The sequence below is a fragment of the Diplotaxodon limnothrissa genome, linkage group LG13, assembly GCF_057381915.1.
Source record: "Diplotaxodon limnothrissa isolate DT_005_m linkage group LG13, D_limnothrissa_male_GT1.1, whole genome shotgun sequence".
Classification (NCBI taxonomy): domain Eukaryota; kingdom Metazoa; phylum Chordata; class Actinopteri; order Cichliformes; family Cichlidae; genus Diplotaxodon; species Diplotaxodon limnothrissa.
The window spans coordinates 28064537-28082564 of record NC_140608.1 but is presented as its reverse complement, the minus strand read 5'-3'; the positions used below and the strand labels follow the sequence as shown (position 1 = coordinate 28082564).

The 18028-nt window shown below is 39.8% G+C and overlaps 1 protein-coding gene across 1 annotated transcript in view; it reads left to right on the top strand.

Annotated features, from left to right (window-relative positions):
• The first annotated feature begins 1006 nt into the window (after positions 1-1006).
• The window catches only part of ttc27 (tetratricopeptide repeat domain 27), an 82106-nt gene continuing 65084 nt past the window's right edge, over positions 1007-18028 (top strand). Inside the window, exons 1-5 of the mRNA XM_085369606.1 lie at positions 1007-1285; positions 6574-6757; positions 9115-9238; positions 11939-12082; positions 16208-16310. Of these exons, the coding sequence (XP_085225732.1) occupies positions 1192-1285; positions 6574-6757; positions 9115-9238; positions 11939-12082; positions 16208-16310 (649 nt within the window). The 5' untranslated portion in view covers positions 1007-1191. The remainder of the gene's footprint in view (positions 1286-6573; positions 6758-9114; positions 9239-11938; positions 12083-16207; positions 16311-18028) is intronic.

Genomic DNA, 18028 nt, shown 5'->3' with positions numbered 1-18028 from the left:
TTATTTAAAAAAAGTATTGAGATGATTTGTTGTGAGATATTGTGAGTTGAGTTATTGTACAATTCTGTTCTTTAAATGTTTGACAACTTAATAAATAATTCATTTATTCTAAACAATTTATTCTTATTTCTTTAGTTGAATACATGTAAATGCCAAGACAAGACAGTTTGACAGGTACAAAATATAATTTTTTGATGTTTTTTTTGTATCCATGCATCTGTAACACCTGGTGTATAAGGGATAATTAATTTCACCATAATAACATCTAATTTGTAAAGATGAAATATAATTATTTTTGATATTTCCAAATTATGATGTTTACAATATCAATCTTATATTACTAAATTGACACTTAACTATTGACACATTAACTTATGAAGTCAAGTTTACTGTATTTATGGACTATATCAAAGTTTAATGTCGGCTAAATCTACTCAAGTAATGGGATTTCAAGCCAGGTGAATTAGTTGAGCCTACAAATTCACCTCTTTTCCGAATGTCATTTTTTGCGTTTTTGTTAGGTGCACATCATATACGTGTATAGGTAAAAAAGTAAGTATCCAACCACAGTGAAAGTTGTGAAACCTTCTTTACTGTGGGAATGATATTTGATTAACTATATTCTTAAATACAAATTTACTCAAAGGGGGTGGACCATGTTTGGTTGAGGAGTGCAGTATAGCACACTTATTTTAAGACAGTCGATGGTTGACGTAATCATTCATAGATGTAAATTAATTTTCCTGTTTATAAACATACAATAAGCCCCATCCTTATCCTGTATTTTATTATTTTATGTTATTTCATTGTTGTCAGTGTGATTAGGTTAATCAGTTTGCGAACAGCACGAAAGGACCAAAGAATGTCGTAGCATCTACTAATATCCTGAAAAAACAACAACAAAAACCCCCCAGACTCCTCCACATCCCCGGGCCATGTGCAGACTGGAAATGCTCTGCATCTCTGTGTGCGCGCCTTGATTAATTTTCCCACAATGCAACGCGGATCTGTCATGGCTGCTCACTGATTCCGCTTGCTCCACATGGGCAGAAATAAACATTTTATCACTGATTGAGACGCTCCGAATCGGCTCGTTAGCACAGCGCTTTATAGCTGGCTTTTATCTGGGACCGTCCTGACTGAAGGCAGCAGCTCCAGCTTGACTTTGGCAAGAACCAAATCCGTTCAGTCATGCCGCCGCTAGACGTGGAGATCGCAGCACTCCGAGGGTTTTTAACTGCCGGTGAAACAGCGGAATGGAAGCAGAACATTTTCAGTATTGCAGGTGAGGCAGCCGCTTGATTCTGCTCCTTTATTCACCACGTAGCTATTGACACTGTCATAACGAGGTTAGTTTTGTCTCAGGTTCTCAAAGCTGTCAGGTTGTGCTCGCCTGCCAAGCGAAGGCACATTTAAAATGTAGAAGCATTTGACGGTAACAGCTCTGGTCTAAGTCTTTAACGGTATTGACAGGACTTCCTGTGTTGTCTTAATAAAAGTGTTGAGTGCTAGAGCAACAGTCTAAATGAATTCATGTTCATGTAATGTCTGCTAAGCAAACTTAGCTACGGTACGTGTCATTCGCGCTCTGGTGGATGTCACACCAAATCCCGTTTATTTTTTTGGCAGTAAAAACTTGCATTGCTTGTGGGCAGCGGTAGCTATTGCGTCTTGTAATATTGTAAAGCGATTTAAAATGTGGTATGTAACTATGCTATTCGGCGTTAATCTTATACTGGGATTGATTTTCAGTAAATGATGAAGTCGATTTAAAAGAAATTAAACATTAGCTAACGTTAGCTTTAGTTCGCCCAGTTGTCCCAATGTTCACCGGAGACGTAGCTGGACGGAAACTAGATGGTTATGTTGAAAAGCTATGAACTACAGCTAGCGTGGTTGTTTTTTTTCCTGGTAGGTTTTATCATTAGAGTCTAGCATGACGTCTTCTGTCCATACACCTGCGTCCAGTCGACTCGAGCCGCATCTGTCAGCTGCGTTTAGAACCCTGAAACTAATCCACAACTGCCAGAAAGCCCCAATGGTAGACATCCTGTATTAAACAGTGCTGTCTGTTTAACTGGGGCTCTCTTTGTTACCAGCAGGCTTTAAATGGCCAGACTGCGAGATTCCTGCTGGATAACCCGTCTCTAGTGTGACTTCAGTACGGTTTGTTCCTAGACCACGTCTTATTTCTGCCGCAGTAATTGACAGTGCATTAGCATTTAATTAAACTGGAGAGATTTGTCAGTGGAGATATGAAAGAAACTTAAGGTAGGGACGAAAATTGCAGTCTTAAAGCACAATATTCAGCAACTAGCTGTAAATCTATTATCCAGTTCTTGGAAGACAATTTCTTATAAGAATGAAAGAGCCTTTCACTGTCAGTTTAAAGGTAACATGATAGTCATTTTTTTCTGTTGAAATAAATAAAATGGCCAGATTGAAATATTTAGGAAAGCATTAGCTTTGGACTGCATAGCAATAGTCAGACTTTACCCCAGATGCTCTGTTATACTGGAAGGCTGAGGCTGTAGAATAAAGTAGCCTAAAACAATGAAGGAAACGAGAGATGGCTCTTTATTACAGGGTCCCACTGTAGCCAGGTAAGTACTTAATGACCTGTACCTCATTTGATTTCGGTGTGACACGTTTTCTATGTTGACAATGAAACAGATATGTCTTTAAATTGGACACAGCTCACAGTGAGTGACACCACTGTTGTTCTCGGGCTGTAAATGGTTCGATGCGCTCTGCTAAGGTGCTCTATGTGCCAGGATGTGTGCAGGCATGGTCCATCTCTCTGACATCCACACTGTCTTCTTATGGGCTTTGTTGGTTGAGTGGCATGGTTAAGTGCTGTGATCTTTTGCAAGATCCCGAAACAGTCATACTGGTTTCTGTTTTATCCTTGAAAGAGATACTTTTTCTCTCTCCATTTAACGTCATCAGACACCTTTTCTTCATAGCTGGCTCTAGAGTTTTGTAGTTTGCTGCATCTAAGGTGCTCTACAGTACAAAGAATGAAAAGTCCTCTGTACACCATTGCATCTGTATGCAGTTTATTTTGGGTTTTTTCACACAAAAAAACATGGATGGAAAATCAGTAAATGTAGCTGAAAAACTGCATCAGTGCCACAAATTTGTTTGTCATGATCTTTATATGTTATCCAGGTATGAATACAAAAAAACAGTTTCCTTCCTGCACTGTCATTGCGAGATGTGTTCATGCTGTTGGTAAGAAAAGTCTGTCGATGGTTTCATGTGATGAATCACATTTGAAGATGTAATTAATTTGGTGCAAAAAACCGCAGGCACTGCTCTCTTTTTTATTTGATGTGCTTCATTTGATGTACGTACTTGTACAGATGGACTTGTTAAAAATTTGTTCTTAAAAACTTGTTATTCGTATCAGATCGAGAGGTCTTTCTGTTTACCCGATCCACTGTTTTATTGTACAGGTATTCAGGTAACAGTTTTTTGTACTCTTACCTAAGTTTAACTGCCACTCTTTGATACTTTAAATTGAAACTGCATACTTTTATTCAACAACTACATTATCAGTTATGTTTAGTGTAAGTGCTGTTTGTAGTTACTTCATGTTTTCATTTGAGGTAATTTTTTTTGATGAAATTTGATGTTTGAGAATAATGTATATTGTTATCATTTCAGTTTATTTTGGAAAGTCTCAACAGGTTGTTGAGCTTTATTGTGAAAGGTTGATGCGGAAAATAAACAAGTGGACGGCGGAGCCACACGATGGTTTTAACGTCGTTGTTGCTAACAAACCGAACGTAAAACAGTCGCATGTCCGACCGTAGTGTTATTATTTTTAATATAAGAGAAAGAGAGAACTATAAGAAGAAATGAACATAGCAGCTACATTTAGCTAACATGTTCATCTAACAGTTTAAGATGTTTGCCAAATAGTTTGCAACCTACAATACTGTGCATAAATCTTGAGCCACCCCTGATTTCTTTATAAACTTAGCACAAAAAGTAAGGAAATTTGTGTTTGGTTAATTATGTCTTTGTTGTAACAATGCTTCTTGGCAGTAAATCATATACTGCTGGAAACCCTGCGTGTTTCCCCGTAGTAAGGAAAATGCATGTGCAGCACAACTAAAAATGAAAAAATCAACTCTGCTAACTTAAGAAAAACTTGCCAATGTGAAATTGGCTACTCTGTTGGCTCATGTTTGGTGTGGAAGGGTTGTATGGAAGCCCCAAACGCAATTTCATTGTTCTTGACAATGACAATAAATAAATAAATACTAAATACTAAATACATACCTCAGGCTTTCATTTTCCCCTCATAAAGCCAGAGCCTTCCTCCTCCCGTCTTCTCCCTCCCACCTCACTGCGCTACTATGGCAGCCCCTGGGTTTCATTAGATCGGCAGTCAGATGAAAATCTCCACACCTCTTTTACAGCACCAGTCACACTGCAAGCATTTATTAAAGCCAAGTGGACAGTTGAGCGACCATGTGACTGACCTGTGGATGTGGGCATGTGGGATAGGCTCACACTCCTACATGAAAATAGTTTTCCATCTTTGACAAAACTATGGTGTTTGGATTCAAGGATGCGTGTCATTGGTAAGGGGGATGCATCGTCTTATTGTTTCTAACAGCTGTCTGGAAATCAACTAAGCAAACCTCTTTTGGATATAGAGATATTTTATTTATTTATTTTTAATTTAAAAAAGAAAAGAAAGAAAAATGGTTGTAGAGAGCAGTGAAGCTGGCACAGGTTCTCTGACATGACACATCTGTTATTAGTGTTTAGGTTATTTGTTGTCCACACCTGGTTTGTGATGGAGACAATCTTGTCTGTTTCTCAACTTGGCCAGGCTTTGTTATGCAGCTCAGAGCACAATCTACTTCCTCCCCTCTATTCCCTCCACCAGGGTAACACAAAGTAATCAATGCTAATGAGCCAAGCCAGTCTCCCCGCTCAAATAAAAAGCTAATGAAAGACGGGGAGATGTTGAACGGAGCACTCGGGCAACACAATTATTTCTTGTTGGCAAGCGGTGGCCCAGCAGCTGCCCTCTGTCTTTCAATAAATCGACATTTCTCATCATCTCGGTATCAGCCTTTTCAGCATGTCCTCTTTATCTCACAAGTGTACGGTGGTTTTGGAGCATGAGCAAGGTAAATACACACTGTATGCAGTATAGGTAGGGGATTGTTTATAGCAGAATAAGGCTACAGTGGAAATAAGTGCATTAGCACCACTGATGTCAACTTGGGCTTGGTCATTGTTTCAACATCAAACTTTGTCCCTGTTTACATTGTTATACAGCTAGATTTTGCAAAGCAAAGCTTTCTTGTTCTTTTAAGGGGTTTAAAGAAAAGACTCATTATAGAGAGCACAATGTGTTTGGTGCCACAGTGCAGTCAGATCACAGTTCTGATTGCAAAAGCTGCCAGACCAGACAGGATTTAAAAACAAAAAATCAGACCAATCGATTCAGCTTTACACACAAACTTAAACTACACTTTCTTTGTAGCAATTGTTTTTTTGTTTTTTGCATTTGGGTATAGCAGATCTACATAGTTTTGTTTCTGTCATTTATGTTAAGTACAGTGAATTTGTGTGTCATGAAATGCAACTCATAAATAAAATTGCCATTGCATAAAAGGTGTTACCTGTTTCTTTGTTTGCTGCAAAAGAAGTCAAACAGTGTTTGACATCATCTGACAGCTTGACAACTGCAAGTATTAACTCATTCACTGCCAGCCATTGGCAGTGAATGAGTTAAACCCATTGACTCATTCACTGCAATTGACGGCTATAGACGTCAATTGCAGTGAATGAGTTAATATCAGTACCGGCCTAAAAAAAAAACCTCTTATACGTTGGAATATCCTTTTGAGCAGTGAGTGTCCAAGGCATTGATCTTTCAGGTCTAACCAGTTACCAAAGGCTGGCGTGATGGTTTAGAGTTCAACACCACATAGCAAATTGCCAGAACCACAATGGAGCTTCTTCAGCAGAAGTTTGCAACGGACTCCGTCAAAACACGGACTCAGCGCCACAGAACACTGATGGAAAGACCCGAAGATGGCAGTTCAGATGTTTTAAAGACATCTGAAACTCTAGAACTGCAATTACTGCTAAAGACTTGTTCTAGCGCGCGCGCGCACACACACACACACACACACACACACACACACACACTCCTTTTTTGCCTGTCTATGATTGCACCAGTCACTAGGCTTTTTTTGTAAACATTGAAACAATGTAATTGTTATGAGATGGTCAATCCTGTGTTGGTATAATGTTCTTTGGTCCTTGGGGTATGAGGGTTTTCCGTATGAGTGCAAATGAGTCTTTTCTAGACTAAGAAGCAGCGACACTAAACATGTTCTTTTCTTTTGGCAGTAAACAAAAGTCTGTTCTTATTCACAACATGCTGTATTAAAGCAATGTATGATATTTCCTGGCAATATTGGGATCGTCATTCATGTACTTGATCCAAATTTCCTTAACTGCAGTACACAGCATTATTTTTTTTTTAGTTACAGAAACCAAACGGTAAACTTCACTTCTCCAAACATTGTCTTCCAGAGGCAGGCCCTCTGCTGGAGTCCCTTATGGAAGGGGACTTTGAAGCAGTTCTGCTGAGCACGGGAGTGACAGATCTGCTCAACGGACATGGCGACTACCACGAAGGGGAGAACATCGAGTCCTACCTGGAGAGACGTTTACTACTGTACCTGACCGATGGCACCAATGATAACCAGACCAGCAGGTACTATTAGGGCTGGGTCACTTGATGTCTATAACCGATTCAATTCTGATTCACAAGGTCCTGATTCAATTCGATCTCCAAGTGGAATTCAATTTTGACTCAGTCAGAAATATTATAATTCTAATCGTTTATCAGTACATATCCATCCATCCATTCGCTTCCGCTTATCCTTTTCAGGGTCGCGGGGGGTGCTGGAGCCTATCCCAGCTGTCATAGGGCGAGAGGCGGGGCACACCCTGGACAGGTTGCCAGTCTGTCGCAGGGTTAACACACAGGGACAGACAACCATTCGCACTCACATTCACTCCCGCATTCACACCTATGGGCAATTTAGATTTGTCAATTAACCTATCCCCACAAAGTCATATCCATCATTTAAAAAAACCCAGCAGTGAACACAGACTGGTGCATAATAAGTGAACGAATAATACAGAAAACAGATTTTTGATGGCAAACTGGTCTTGAAGTACACTGAGCGAGAGAGCACTGTGCAGGAAGTGTGATTTTTAACCGTGATGGATGCAAAACAGCAAAAGTAAGAGAGAATTCATGACATGTTTTTCAAATGGGAAGCGTAGTTTTGATCTTCTTTTGCTGCTGGTTCAGCAAATTCTGGTCCGAGTGACAAAACCTGCAGCTTCAGAATCTTTGAGTTGTCGGCTTTCAGCACTGTCCGTGTATGTGCAGCTGGGTTGTGCTTTGTGTTTGCATCTTTGATCGGAATCCATTGACCTGCTTTTTCAGTTGTTTGGTGTTTTAACTCTTTGGCAGTTTTTGAAATGTTTCATGACCTTTAAACTGAGATTCTGGCGTTTCTGGCAAAATATATTTATATTTAAAATCGATTCAACATTTTAGTATTGCATTATTCAAACTAAAATCGATTTGAATCGGAAAATTGCTATTGTGTATTACTGGCATTTTGCAAACTTTATTGATGCATGCTCAATTATCCAGGTAAGGAAATCGCAGATTGTGTTGATCTGGACGTTGATAAACATTTCGTCACTCACCCAAGTGACTTCTTGGATTCCATGTGAAATCCACACACCACATGGCTGGATTTTATTTCACTGGGAATAGTATGACTTATGTGAATCTCATAGACTTTTCCAAACTCTATGGCTATGCCAACCAAAATAATAATTAAATAATTCAATTATTTGCATTTATAAATATCAGTATTTGCAAAAACTACTGTAAATTACTACTGTGGGGCTTTTAAAGACCTTTCCCATTTAATCTGGCTGATATGGTTCATGCTAAATTAGATGGAGAGTTTAAGGGGAGTTGCACAACAGTAGTGAGCCAAGCTCCCTTCAGTCATTCATTTCTACATGAATCACTTAACAGCAAATATACTGTGCTGGTAATATGTGTTTAGCATATATCTGGTCTGGGTGGCTTTTGTTTGAGCTGCACTAAAAATAAATTAAGATGATGCATGTTAACTTCAGTTATTTTTTACATTTGCTGTAAATTCAGCAAAGTACAAAAACTGAGTTTTGTTCATAAAGACAAACCCTATCACCTGTTTTTACAGGTGAGCCTTTTGTGGCTGTTACCTAATCTTCCTACATCCGAGTATACTCATGTCAAGAACTAGACTTTCAGGGCACAGTCGCACTAGGCACAGCTACTTTAAACCACATATTAACACTTTCCTATTTTGACAAAGTAATTAAGTTGTGGTTCTTCTATTTTTAATGCTAATATTAAAAAGCCTGCCCTTTCCTTGTAAGCAATGGGTACCAGGGAAAGTCTGTTTCTATTACCTTGCAGTATTAATGTGTCAATCAAGCCTGAGCACCAACATGGCAGCTTAGAGCTTGAAGAGTCAACGAGTATCTCTGTTGTTACTTTTGTAAACTAAAAAAGTGAGTTTTCTGAATTGAGGACACCAAGATGTCCATGGTGGCCCAGAGATGGACAGTGTACATCATTGTTTCTTTCTCTCCATTCACCCCCAATATTCCTTTTGACATGAAATATTAATTCTTTAATAAGTTCAGGTTAACATCTCTCACTTCTCATTCTCAGGGCAGAACTGTACGTGAGTAAATGTTGAATCCAGCTCTCGTTCCTTCTCGTCCTCCTTCACCCCTCATAATTTTTTGTCTCTTCCATCACCCTCCATCATTTTCTCATCCTAATTGAAATGCAGCAAAACATGTCGATGGTTGTCCCTTCCATTGCCAGAGTTACTGGCTGTAGTCTGTTTTTTCCTAAAGACCTGAGTGAGCATCTCTCAAAAAAAGTTCACTTGTTTTTCCTCACTTCTGAAAAGTATTGTTGAAAAATCTCTCTGCAATATTTCTGTGCAGTAAATCTGCTGTGTCTTGTCCTTCTGGCTGCAGGGAGTTGGCAGTTTTGGCCTTGGCTGTCTCGTGTCTCCACATGTTTGCCCAGAGTAACTGGACCGGTCCTCCGGTCTCCTTCGATATCTGTGATCTGCTGACCCCAGCCCTGTTGTCATCTCAGGTATGATTTCTTCCTTCTCCTTCATCATCCTGTCCGTTCTGCAGTGATTTATAGGCTGGCGAAAATTTGAACCGACCTTTGTCAAGGTTTTGTTGATATTTTTTTCCCATGGGCTTATCAGTAAATGTCAACATATATTGGAATTAAGTCAGTTAGCTTAGAAGTTAAACGGTGAAACTGTAATAGAGGAAACTTGAATAGTCTTTTGGGAGAAGCAAAGGAGCTGAGTGTCAGCTAAACTGAAACAGATATATGTGATTTTCTTCATGTTTGGGGATGCAGGTTGTTTGAGGTTGATTGACCTTGTTGATTGTATAAAGGTTATTGCATTATTGAATTTCAAAGCAGAATTTACACAGCAAAATCTCTGAAATGAAAAAAAAAAATGCTTTGGAGACAAAGTAAAGATGTGTAAATTTCAAGTCTGCCATACAGCATCACTGCTGTTTAACAGAAATCCTAAAGAACCAAATCAACTTAAGATTTGTGCTTTTGTATTAGAACACACACACACACACACACACACACACACACACACAATCTATTGGATTCAGGTGTTCCAGTTGCTTCTACAGGTGTAAAAAATCAAGTACAAAGCAAACATTTGTGAAAGAATGGCACTTTCAGGATCTGAGTGAATTCCACCGGTAATGTGATAGGATGCTAAACTATCTGTTTAATCTGTTTATCCGGTCAGCTCTGAGCAGTGGAAGAGCTATAATACTGCTAAGCATTTGGAAACGAAAACAACTTGGCCACAAAGTGGTAGGCCATGTAAAATCACAGAGCAGGGTCAGCAAACACTAAGGTGTATAATGTGCTGATGTCAGTCACTACAGGCCTTCATGTGGCCTTCAGATTAGCAGTGTAAAGAGCTTCGTGAAAGAGCTTCCATGGCCGAGCAGCTGCGTCCAAGCCTTGCATCACCTAGGCAGGTGGAGTGGTGTAATGCATGCCACCACTGGACTCTTCTTTGTCTGGCAATCTGATGGACGAGTCTGAGTTTGCCAGTTGCCAGGAGGAAAGTACTTGTGTGACTTCACTGTCAAAGTGTAAAGATTATAGGCTTGATTTTCAGGAGCTGAGCTCAGTCCTTCGGTTCCAGTGACAGGAACTGGAACTTAATGCTTCAACATACCAAGACATTTCAGACAATTTCATGTTTGTAAATTTGTGGGAACAGTTTGGTGGATGGCACCTTTGTGCTCCAACATTACCAGTGCACAAAGCTAGGTCCATAAAGACCTGATAGAGTCAGGATTTAGATTTGGGATGAATTGGAGCAGAAGCTGCGATCCAGGCCTTCTCGTTCATTTCCTGACCTTACATGTGCTTCTGGAAGAATGATCAAAAATTCCCATAAACGCACTCCCACACTTGCCAGAAAAGCTATAGCTGTTATAGCTGCAAAGAATGGGCTGAGATCATATTAAACTCTATCGAATAAGAATGCGATGTCACTCGAGTTCATATTGAAGTGAATACTTTTAGCAATATAGTGGAATTATGAGAGCAGACTTTTAATTGACTAAGTTATTATTTGAAGGAGTAAGGTACTTTAAATTACAATCTAAATAACATCCCAATTCCTACTGATTTGTAAGTTAGCATATTATAAAATATATCAAGGAATCATAGTCTTGTCAAAGTGGTCAAAGCTTCCTTTTAAGTTGGTGTATAAAGTGACCTGAATCGAGCAGAGCCAGACGGAGCTCTGTGGACTAGAGCTCAGTACTGAAGCATCTCTGGAGTCCTAATTACTTGGGTTTAGGAGATTGCTTCCCCCTGGCACTGCGATACTGTGAGCACAATAGAGCATTTCACCCTGCCATAACACCAGAAGAGAGGACCAATCCTTTTATCAAAGTAATTTCTTTGGTGTCAGTGATTTATCTCTGCTGTCACATGAAGGAGGCTGCGGTATGAAGCAGGTCACCCATACATGCGTGGCAGCATGCGTGAAAGGGAGGACAAACATGGCAGAGCCATAATCGTGTGGAATTAATTCTGATAATAAAAAAAAAAAAAAAAAAAAAAAAAAAAACGAAGTTAAATGCACTTCTGAGTCCGATTAATGTAGATGATCTTTTTCAAATGAATTGTGACAACAAACAAACAAACTAGGGAGAAGGGTTAAAAAAACTCATCTAAAAATCCGTTTTAGTCATGGGCTGCTAGGACACTTGAATAGAACAACTCTTAATGTGATGGTAATAAACACACTGTTTTCCTACAAGTTTGAGCACCTGCTGTGAAATGAGTTTTTCTTGCACTGTTGTTGTGAAGGGGAGCCTGGATTTCATCTCTCATTCATGTTAGTGAGACGAGAGAGTGTGACGGAGAGGATGACACAATGAATTTAAGTAACTGAAATGATTCTGCATGTATGCTTGGCACAATCACCTGAGAAGAGAACATGCTGTAAAACTGGGAAACTTCAGTAAAAGCTGAACTCAGATCTAGCTAAACGATTTTGACAAAACATGTTGAAATGCCATCTAACTTAGTGTTTGCAGTATAGGCAGGTCCTTTTTGTGCCTTAATGTGCCTTTAGGCTTCTAATCAACAAAGTTGATTTGCAGAGCTAGGCTGAAGCAGCAGCGGCGACTCAGCAATAGTAAGAAAGCAGTCCTAATGTCAGACCTTCATTTAAGTCAGCCATTTGTCAGTGTGAGGACTTAATCCTAATTTCCTGACTAGGAGCCTCAGATGCTGGTTGATGCCATCCACTCCAGCCTGCTCCTGGATGGGGAATCGGTGTATAGCCAGGTGGCCAACCCCTTTCTCCTACTGTTGGCCAGGGTAATTGTCACCAAATGCTTCCCCAAGATGGATAGGCTTCAGGTAAGTCAGTCTTTCTGTTACAATGATCGTAGAATTATCTGAACTTATGTATTCATTATAAATATATGCATTATAATAATAATTTTCATTGATGTTTACTCGTGGCCTGCAGAATCTTTTTAAATCAATTTTACAAGTCATTGTGTTGTTTCCATACATAACGAATCCATCCAAAAATATATGCTAACACTTGATGACACAATCTACACCAGAGATGAAAACTGGAGACCAACTCACATCTACTTCATAAATTTTACGGTCACTACATCAATAGGATGTGTGTTTGTAATTGTTAAGTCTAATTGTTGAATGTTGTCATTGGGTTTCTTAAATTTGTACAGTCTTGGTTCAAGCAGTAGGATCAAAGCTATTCCTTTGTTCCTGACCACCTCTCCAGCCACTCTGTGCTGGGGGAGGTTTTACTGCAGATTCATGCTATCTGAAAGATCTGTTTCTTGTGTTGTAAGCTTCCTGCTTTTATGATCCTTTTGGTCAGCAGGAGGTCACACACACACACACACACACACACACACACACACACAGTGCCTTGTCTTAGGCTACGTCCACACGTACCCGGGTATTTTTGAAAATGCAGATTTTTCTATGCGTTTGCACCTTTCGTCCACACGTAAACGGCGTTTTCGGTCACTGAAAACAGAGATTTTTAAAAACTCCCACCAGGGTGGATATTTTTGAAAACTCAGTTTTTGCATTTACGTGTGGACGAGAAGAACGGAGAAAACGCAGCGTTAAAGGTGTGTGCATTTTTTTGACGTCACACTGTGCGCCACGTTATTGTTTCGGTGAAATGAATTTCTTCAATACTGTTACTATTAATTCTACTCTCTGCAGTGTTTAAATGCTTACATATACACACAGTTACTGTCCCTCCACACATACGACTCGGTTCTGCTTCTATGCCCCAGCTTTGTTTACTTTTTCCCACCGAGGCTTCTAGACTTCTGATTGGCCAACATTTCTGCACGGTTAGGAATATATGGCATGTTCATAGCAGCGTTTTCCTTCATTTCTGCGTTTATGTGTGGACGGGATTATTTTTTAAAACCAAAACGGAAAATCTCCGTTTTCAAAAATACCCGTGTACGTGTGGACGTAGCCTTAGAACCATTGGGGGGGGGGGGTTTACGGTGGGAGGTGCTTGTGTTGTATTGCATATTGTAACTCAGGGCCGTGCAGTGACGTTTAAAGGGGCGGGTGCTCAAAGTTAAAAAGGGGCACATTGAACCAGGCTGAATAACAACAACACACATTCATCAAGATTCTTAATATGGGATCGCATCATACTATATCACTGTTGTGAGGTGGCGACAAGGCAAAGCAAATGTAGCCGATGTTTTACCTGATGGGTACAATGTTGCTGTTGAGGGGTTGCTGCTGCTCCTGCTGCTGATAGTGCTGGAGGGCAGGGCTGTGTTGATCTGAGACTGTAGACAGTAAAAAGTCCACAGGAGAGATGGTAGCTGATTAAACAAGTGTCATGAGATAATAACAAAATGCAAAGATTGGTGACAGCGCTTGGAACCATAAGGCAACAAAAAACTGTGAGAAATAATTTAGGCTCTGCCTGTGAATCACTCTTTGCTTCTCTTCTTCCTTCCATCCCATCATTTCATATATCACTCTCCACTTGCTGTCTATGTGAGAACAAGGCACAACTTGCTATTGCAATAAACTATAATCTAATTATCCACACCTAACAACTCCTGCACTTAATCTATAATAAAATGATGACAGAAAAATGTTATAGCCCTGCCTTTAGTAGCCTCACACAGGTCCTGCTGTTTCCTCCTCATGTCCTTACCAGGCATGTCTGGACAATGTTATATCATGAGTAATAATTAAAAAAAAAATCCATACACATAAAACAAACACATGCACACACACACAGTGACATTTTAGACCTTCTTCAGAATACTGTATATACTATGGGCATCAGTGTGCTGATCCAGAATCCTTACATTATTATTCATTACTAGAGCTACAATAATAAAGCAAAGAGGAGGGGGAAGTAATAAATATGAAATAATGTCATTATGATGATTCCATTTGTTTCACTATCCACTCTGTGCAGGGGCAAAGCTTATTACATTTTTAAACTGTAGAGATACAATCATTTTACTGCTGTAAAATCAAAATTTTGTCTTATTTAAAATATAAATCTAATATAATCTGCTTGTGTTACAGCGTGTTTTTTTAAATATTATAATGCATAATTATGTGGACATGCATATTAGATCGTTTTTAGTGAAATATAATCCCTCCAGAAAGGCAGGAAAAGCCCGGAAACTTACTTTAAAACTAAATATGTTCCCTAAAACGGTGACAGAGCTACAGACCCATGACAGCCTTACACAGGTAGCCAGCAGCTGTGACCAGCACTACTTGTGCAGTTAATAAAAGGACAGGTAATGTTTGTCGCGCTGTTGCACACACAGCACGCTCGTTTGTTTCAGTTCGTCAGTTGCAACAAGACAACTTACCAACGTGTACGTAATAAGCTGATACTCCTGGGTGCTACACACTACAGTGTACGCTGTACACCTACTTACTGGTTTTGTCGCATCAGTCTGTGTCTCTGAGTTAACTTGTGTTTCTCCTACAGCTCCGGACCGCAAAAAATGCGCGTGCTCTTTGTGAGCTCGTTCCCGGCTCGTAACCAGCGCGTTCTGCCGTCAAGGGCGATCATTGGTTAAATGTGATCATGTGACTGATGCAAGCCAGATCCTTTTATTTAGCAAAACTGTGATTAATAGTTAAATATTATTGTTGAGGGGCACAGACAGGACTCCGCACGCACACACACATAAAAAAATAAATGAACAAAAGGGCACTTTGGGCACCCATCAGGAAAGGGGCGGGCGCTCAAGCCCCCCCCCCCCCCCCCCCCGCACGTGCCTGTTGTAACTGTCATGTCAATAAATAGCTACGGGGACAGCTGCTCTTTGAAGGATTGAAGGATTTTGGGCATGAGACAGGTTAGGAGCGTGAGCTCCAAGAGCTGGTTCTTGACCAAAAACTTTCCTCGTTAGCGAGTGAAAAACCGGTTGAAGATGTTCTGTTATGTCTTGTTTTCTTCATGATGAATAAGTCTCTAAACTAGCAGGGCTTGTGGAAACACAGACCCAACAGTAGTAGTTTGAAAATATTTGTTTTACGTCATTGATTTAGATCCTAGTGGTACAGATCATGTTCCTTGCTATCCATCAAGGCCCATCATTATTCACACTGAGTGGACTTTAATTTCTCTTTAGCATAAGGTTTGAAGGAAAAAAATGTGAGTGCATACTGATTCATTGAGACGGGCAATTAAATCTCCATGTGACTGTGCATCCTCGCTAACACACGAGTAAGATTTTAACATGGTTCACTTGCACTCTACCAGTGTGTGACAAGAATGGGAGGTTGCAAGGTGTAAGGAGGTTTTGGTGTAAGGGGAAATAAAACACTCCTCCTCTCTCTCTGCCACTTTCTGTTCTGTTCAGATGCAAAAAGCTAAGGAGTGAGCTGTTTTTAGTGCATGCTCAGCACTTAGCTCCAGGATGCAGCACTCTAAATGCTGGTGTTGTATTTGTCCTGAAGGCGCCTCGAGATCAGCATTATGTGTTTATTTATTCACCTATGCTCTGAGGGGAGTGCTTGTTATAACATTAAGAACAGAGTAAAAATGTCTTCCCTTTAAACACACGTTGCTGTGTAAAAACACTTACCCTCACTAACCAAAAACACAACAAACTGATAATGTAGAAATAAAAAAGAAAATCAAAACATTATTGTGATGTAGTTTCCAGATATGTTGATCTTTAAACATTCCAGCTTTTCAGTAGATTACCAGGCACACAGGCTGGAACTGTGACACAATACTGTTTGTATCATGGCCTCAGTCTTGCCTATCAATATTTTAATTGCATTATTTTAGATGGTATTTGTGGTCTTCAGACTAACAAGCAAGAAACTGAAGCGTGTAAGAAGCTTAAGCACAAATGATCTCATCTCTGTATTAAATCAGATGAAATGGTAATAAGCTACAACCCTGTTGTCAGAGAAGTTGGGTCGTGGCTTTCGTTTAATAAAAACTTGACTCACTTTGTTCACATGTACATGCAGCTGCTGCCCTGCTGGACCCTTCGCTACATTAACCTACACCAGCAAATTCTAGAGGCCCGTTCCCCACAACTCTTCAGCTTGGCCCAGATCAGCATGGACAAAGGTCTGTTTGTTTTTTGTTATTGTTATTGTGTTGTGTTATATGCTCGTGAGTGTATGTGGGAAAGAATATTTCAAACCTAAGTGAGCATTTAGCCAGTTTACCACGTCAAGCATCAGCCGTTTCAGTGTATTCGCGCTGTGTGTGCTACAGTTTGGACAAATTGACGATAGAGTTGTTTCCAGCTACGTCTGTGGTGTCAGAAGTAGTGAATTCTTTGTGGTCCATTTGGACTACACCATAGTCAGCAGTTCACTCTGAGCTGCTGTGCTGCTGATATGTATCAGTATCTTATTTAACTGTTAAACTGGCTGATGAAATTAATGCACATTTATTGCGTACATGAAACGAAAAAAACAAATCGTGAATTATCGCAAAATGTTTTAAGGTTGGTTGAGGCAGAAAATTTAATAAATGCCAAAACTATATAGAGGCTGGGAGGACACAAACAGCCTCAGGGTGACAGGCTTTAGTTTGTTGGCAGATCAAATTCAGTATGTGAAATAACTGTTCTGCGTAAAGCAAAGCTACTCTCCCTTTCCCATCGTCCCAGCAGAGCTTTTATCAGCATTTGGATTGTTTATGTAATTATTGTTGGGTTTTTTCCACAGCCTTTCCAAATGGCTGCTTGCTGGAGTTTGTTTTTTAAAGGCAGTGGGTTTGTTGGAGCGCAGTCTGTTGTGTGGCAGTTAACAGAGTGTGAAGGGCGAGCCGACTGCACATACTACAAAACATACTGATCCGTATTCCAGAGGAGCAGTTGGACACGATGCTTTTACGAGTGGTGTGAGCAGAAAGGTGATGCTGTGACAAGCATGCACATCTGTTTTCTGCCCATGGAGGTGCTGCCATGTCTGGCTTGATTTCCTTTTGTTTGGTGCGCAACAGGAATATTTTTGCTGAATTAATGTCCTGAACATTTTTACTGTTGGCCAGTTGCCTTTAATTATAACAGGTTTTTTTTCTGTAAGGACATTCTTTGAGACTTACTCTGAGCCGCAAAGTCAAAGTGTCTGCATGTTTGAAGGTGCCCACTGATATTGTCACAGCTTAGCTGATCAGAGTAGTTGTTGGGTTAGAATGGAAAAAAACACACCTATAAATATCTACAAAGGGTGTGTGTGAGACATATTTTACATATAAGTCTATTTTAATATGAAAGGTTGAGGTTATTGTCACTTGGAAAGAACAAAATCGGCAGCTTTAGGCACCCAGTACTTTGATGGCTCACAGTTTGTACCAAAAATGTTAAAAGAAGTCCCATGAAGCTAGAAACATTTGTGATGTGTATGTTTTGCAGAGATTTACCATATAAGTAAGCAAATCAGTATGAACGCTGCATGTTTATTTGCTTCTGTGAATCAAACTGTAGTATATAACTGTTAACACGATGTGCTCGCTTTAGTTAACGTGCAAATAGCCAACCGGCGACAGCGCAGTAACACCTGTTACAAATGATCCTGCTAGCCAGCTGATATGGTTGGCTTTGCTTTGCATTGCTTCTGTTAGTAAACTTCCAAATTTTTTTTTTTTTTTTTTAACAGAAGCCATTGCAAATGATGTCGGTATTTATCTTGGCCTACAGAAAGTGTTTGATACAGTAGATTATTGTCAGTTATTAAGGAAATTAGAGAGATGTGGAATAAGAGGAATAGCCTGTTCCTGGTTAAAGCTCATTTGAAAAATAGACAACAGTGTGTGCAAATTAACAAAACTGTTTG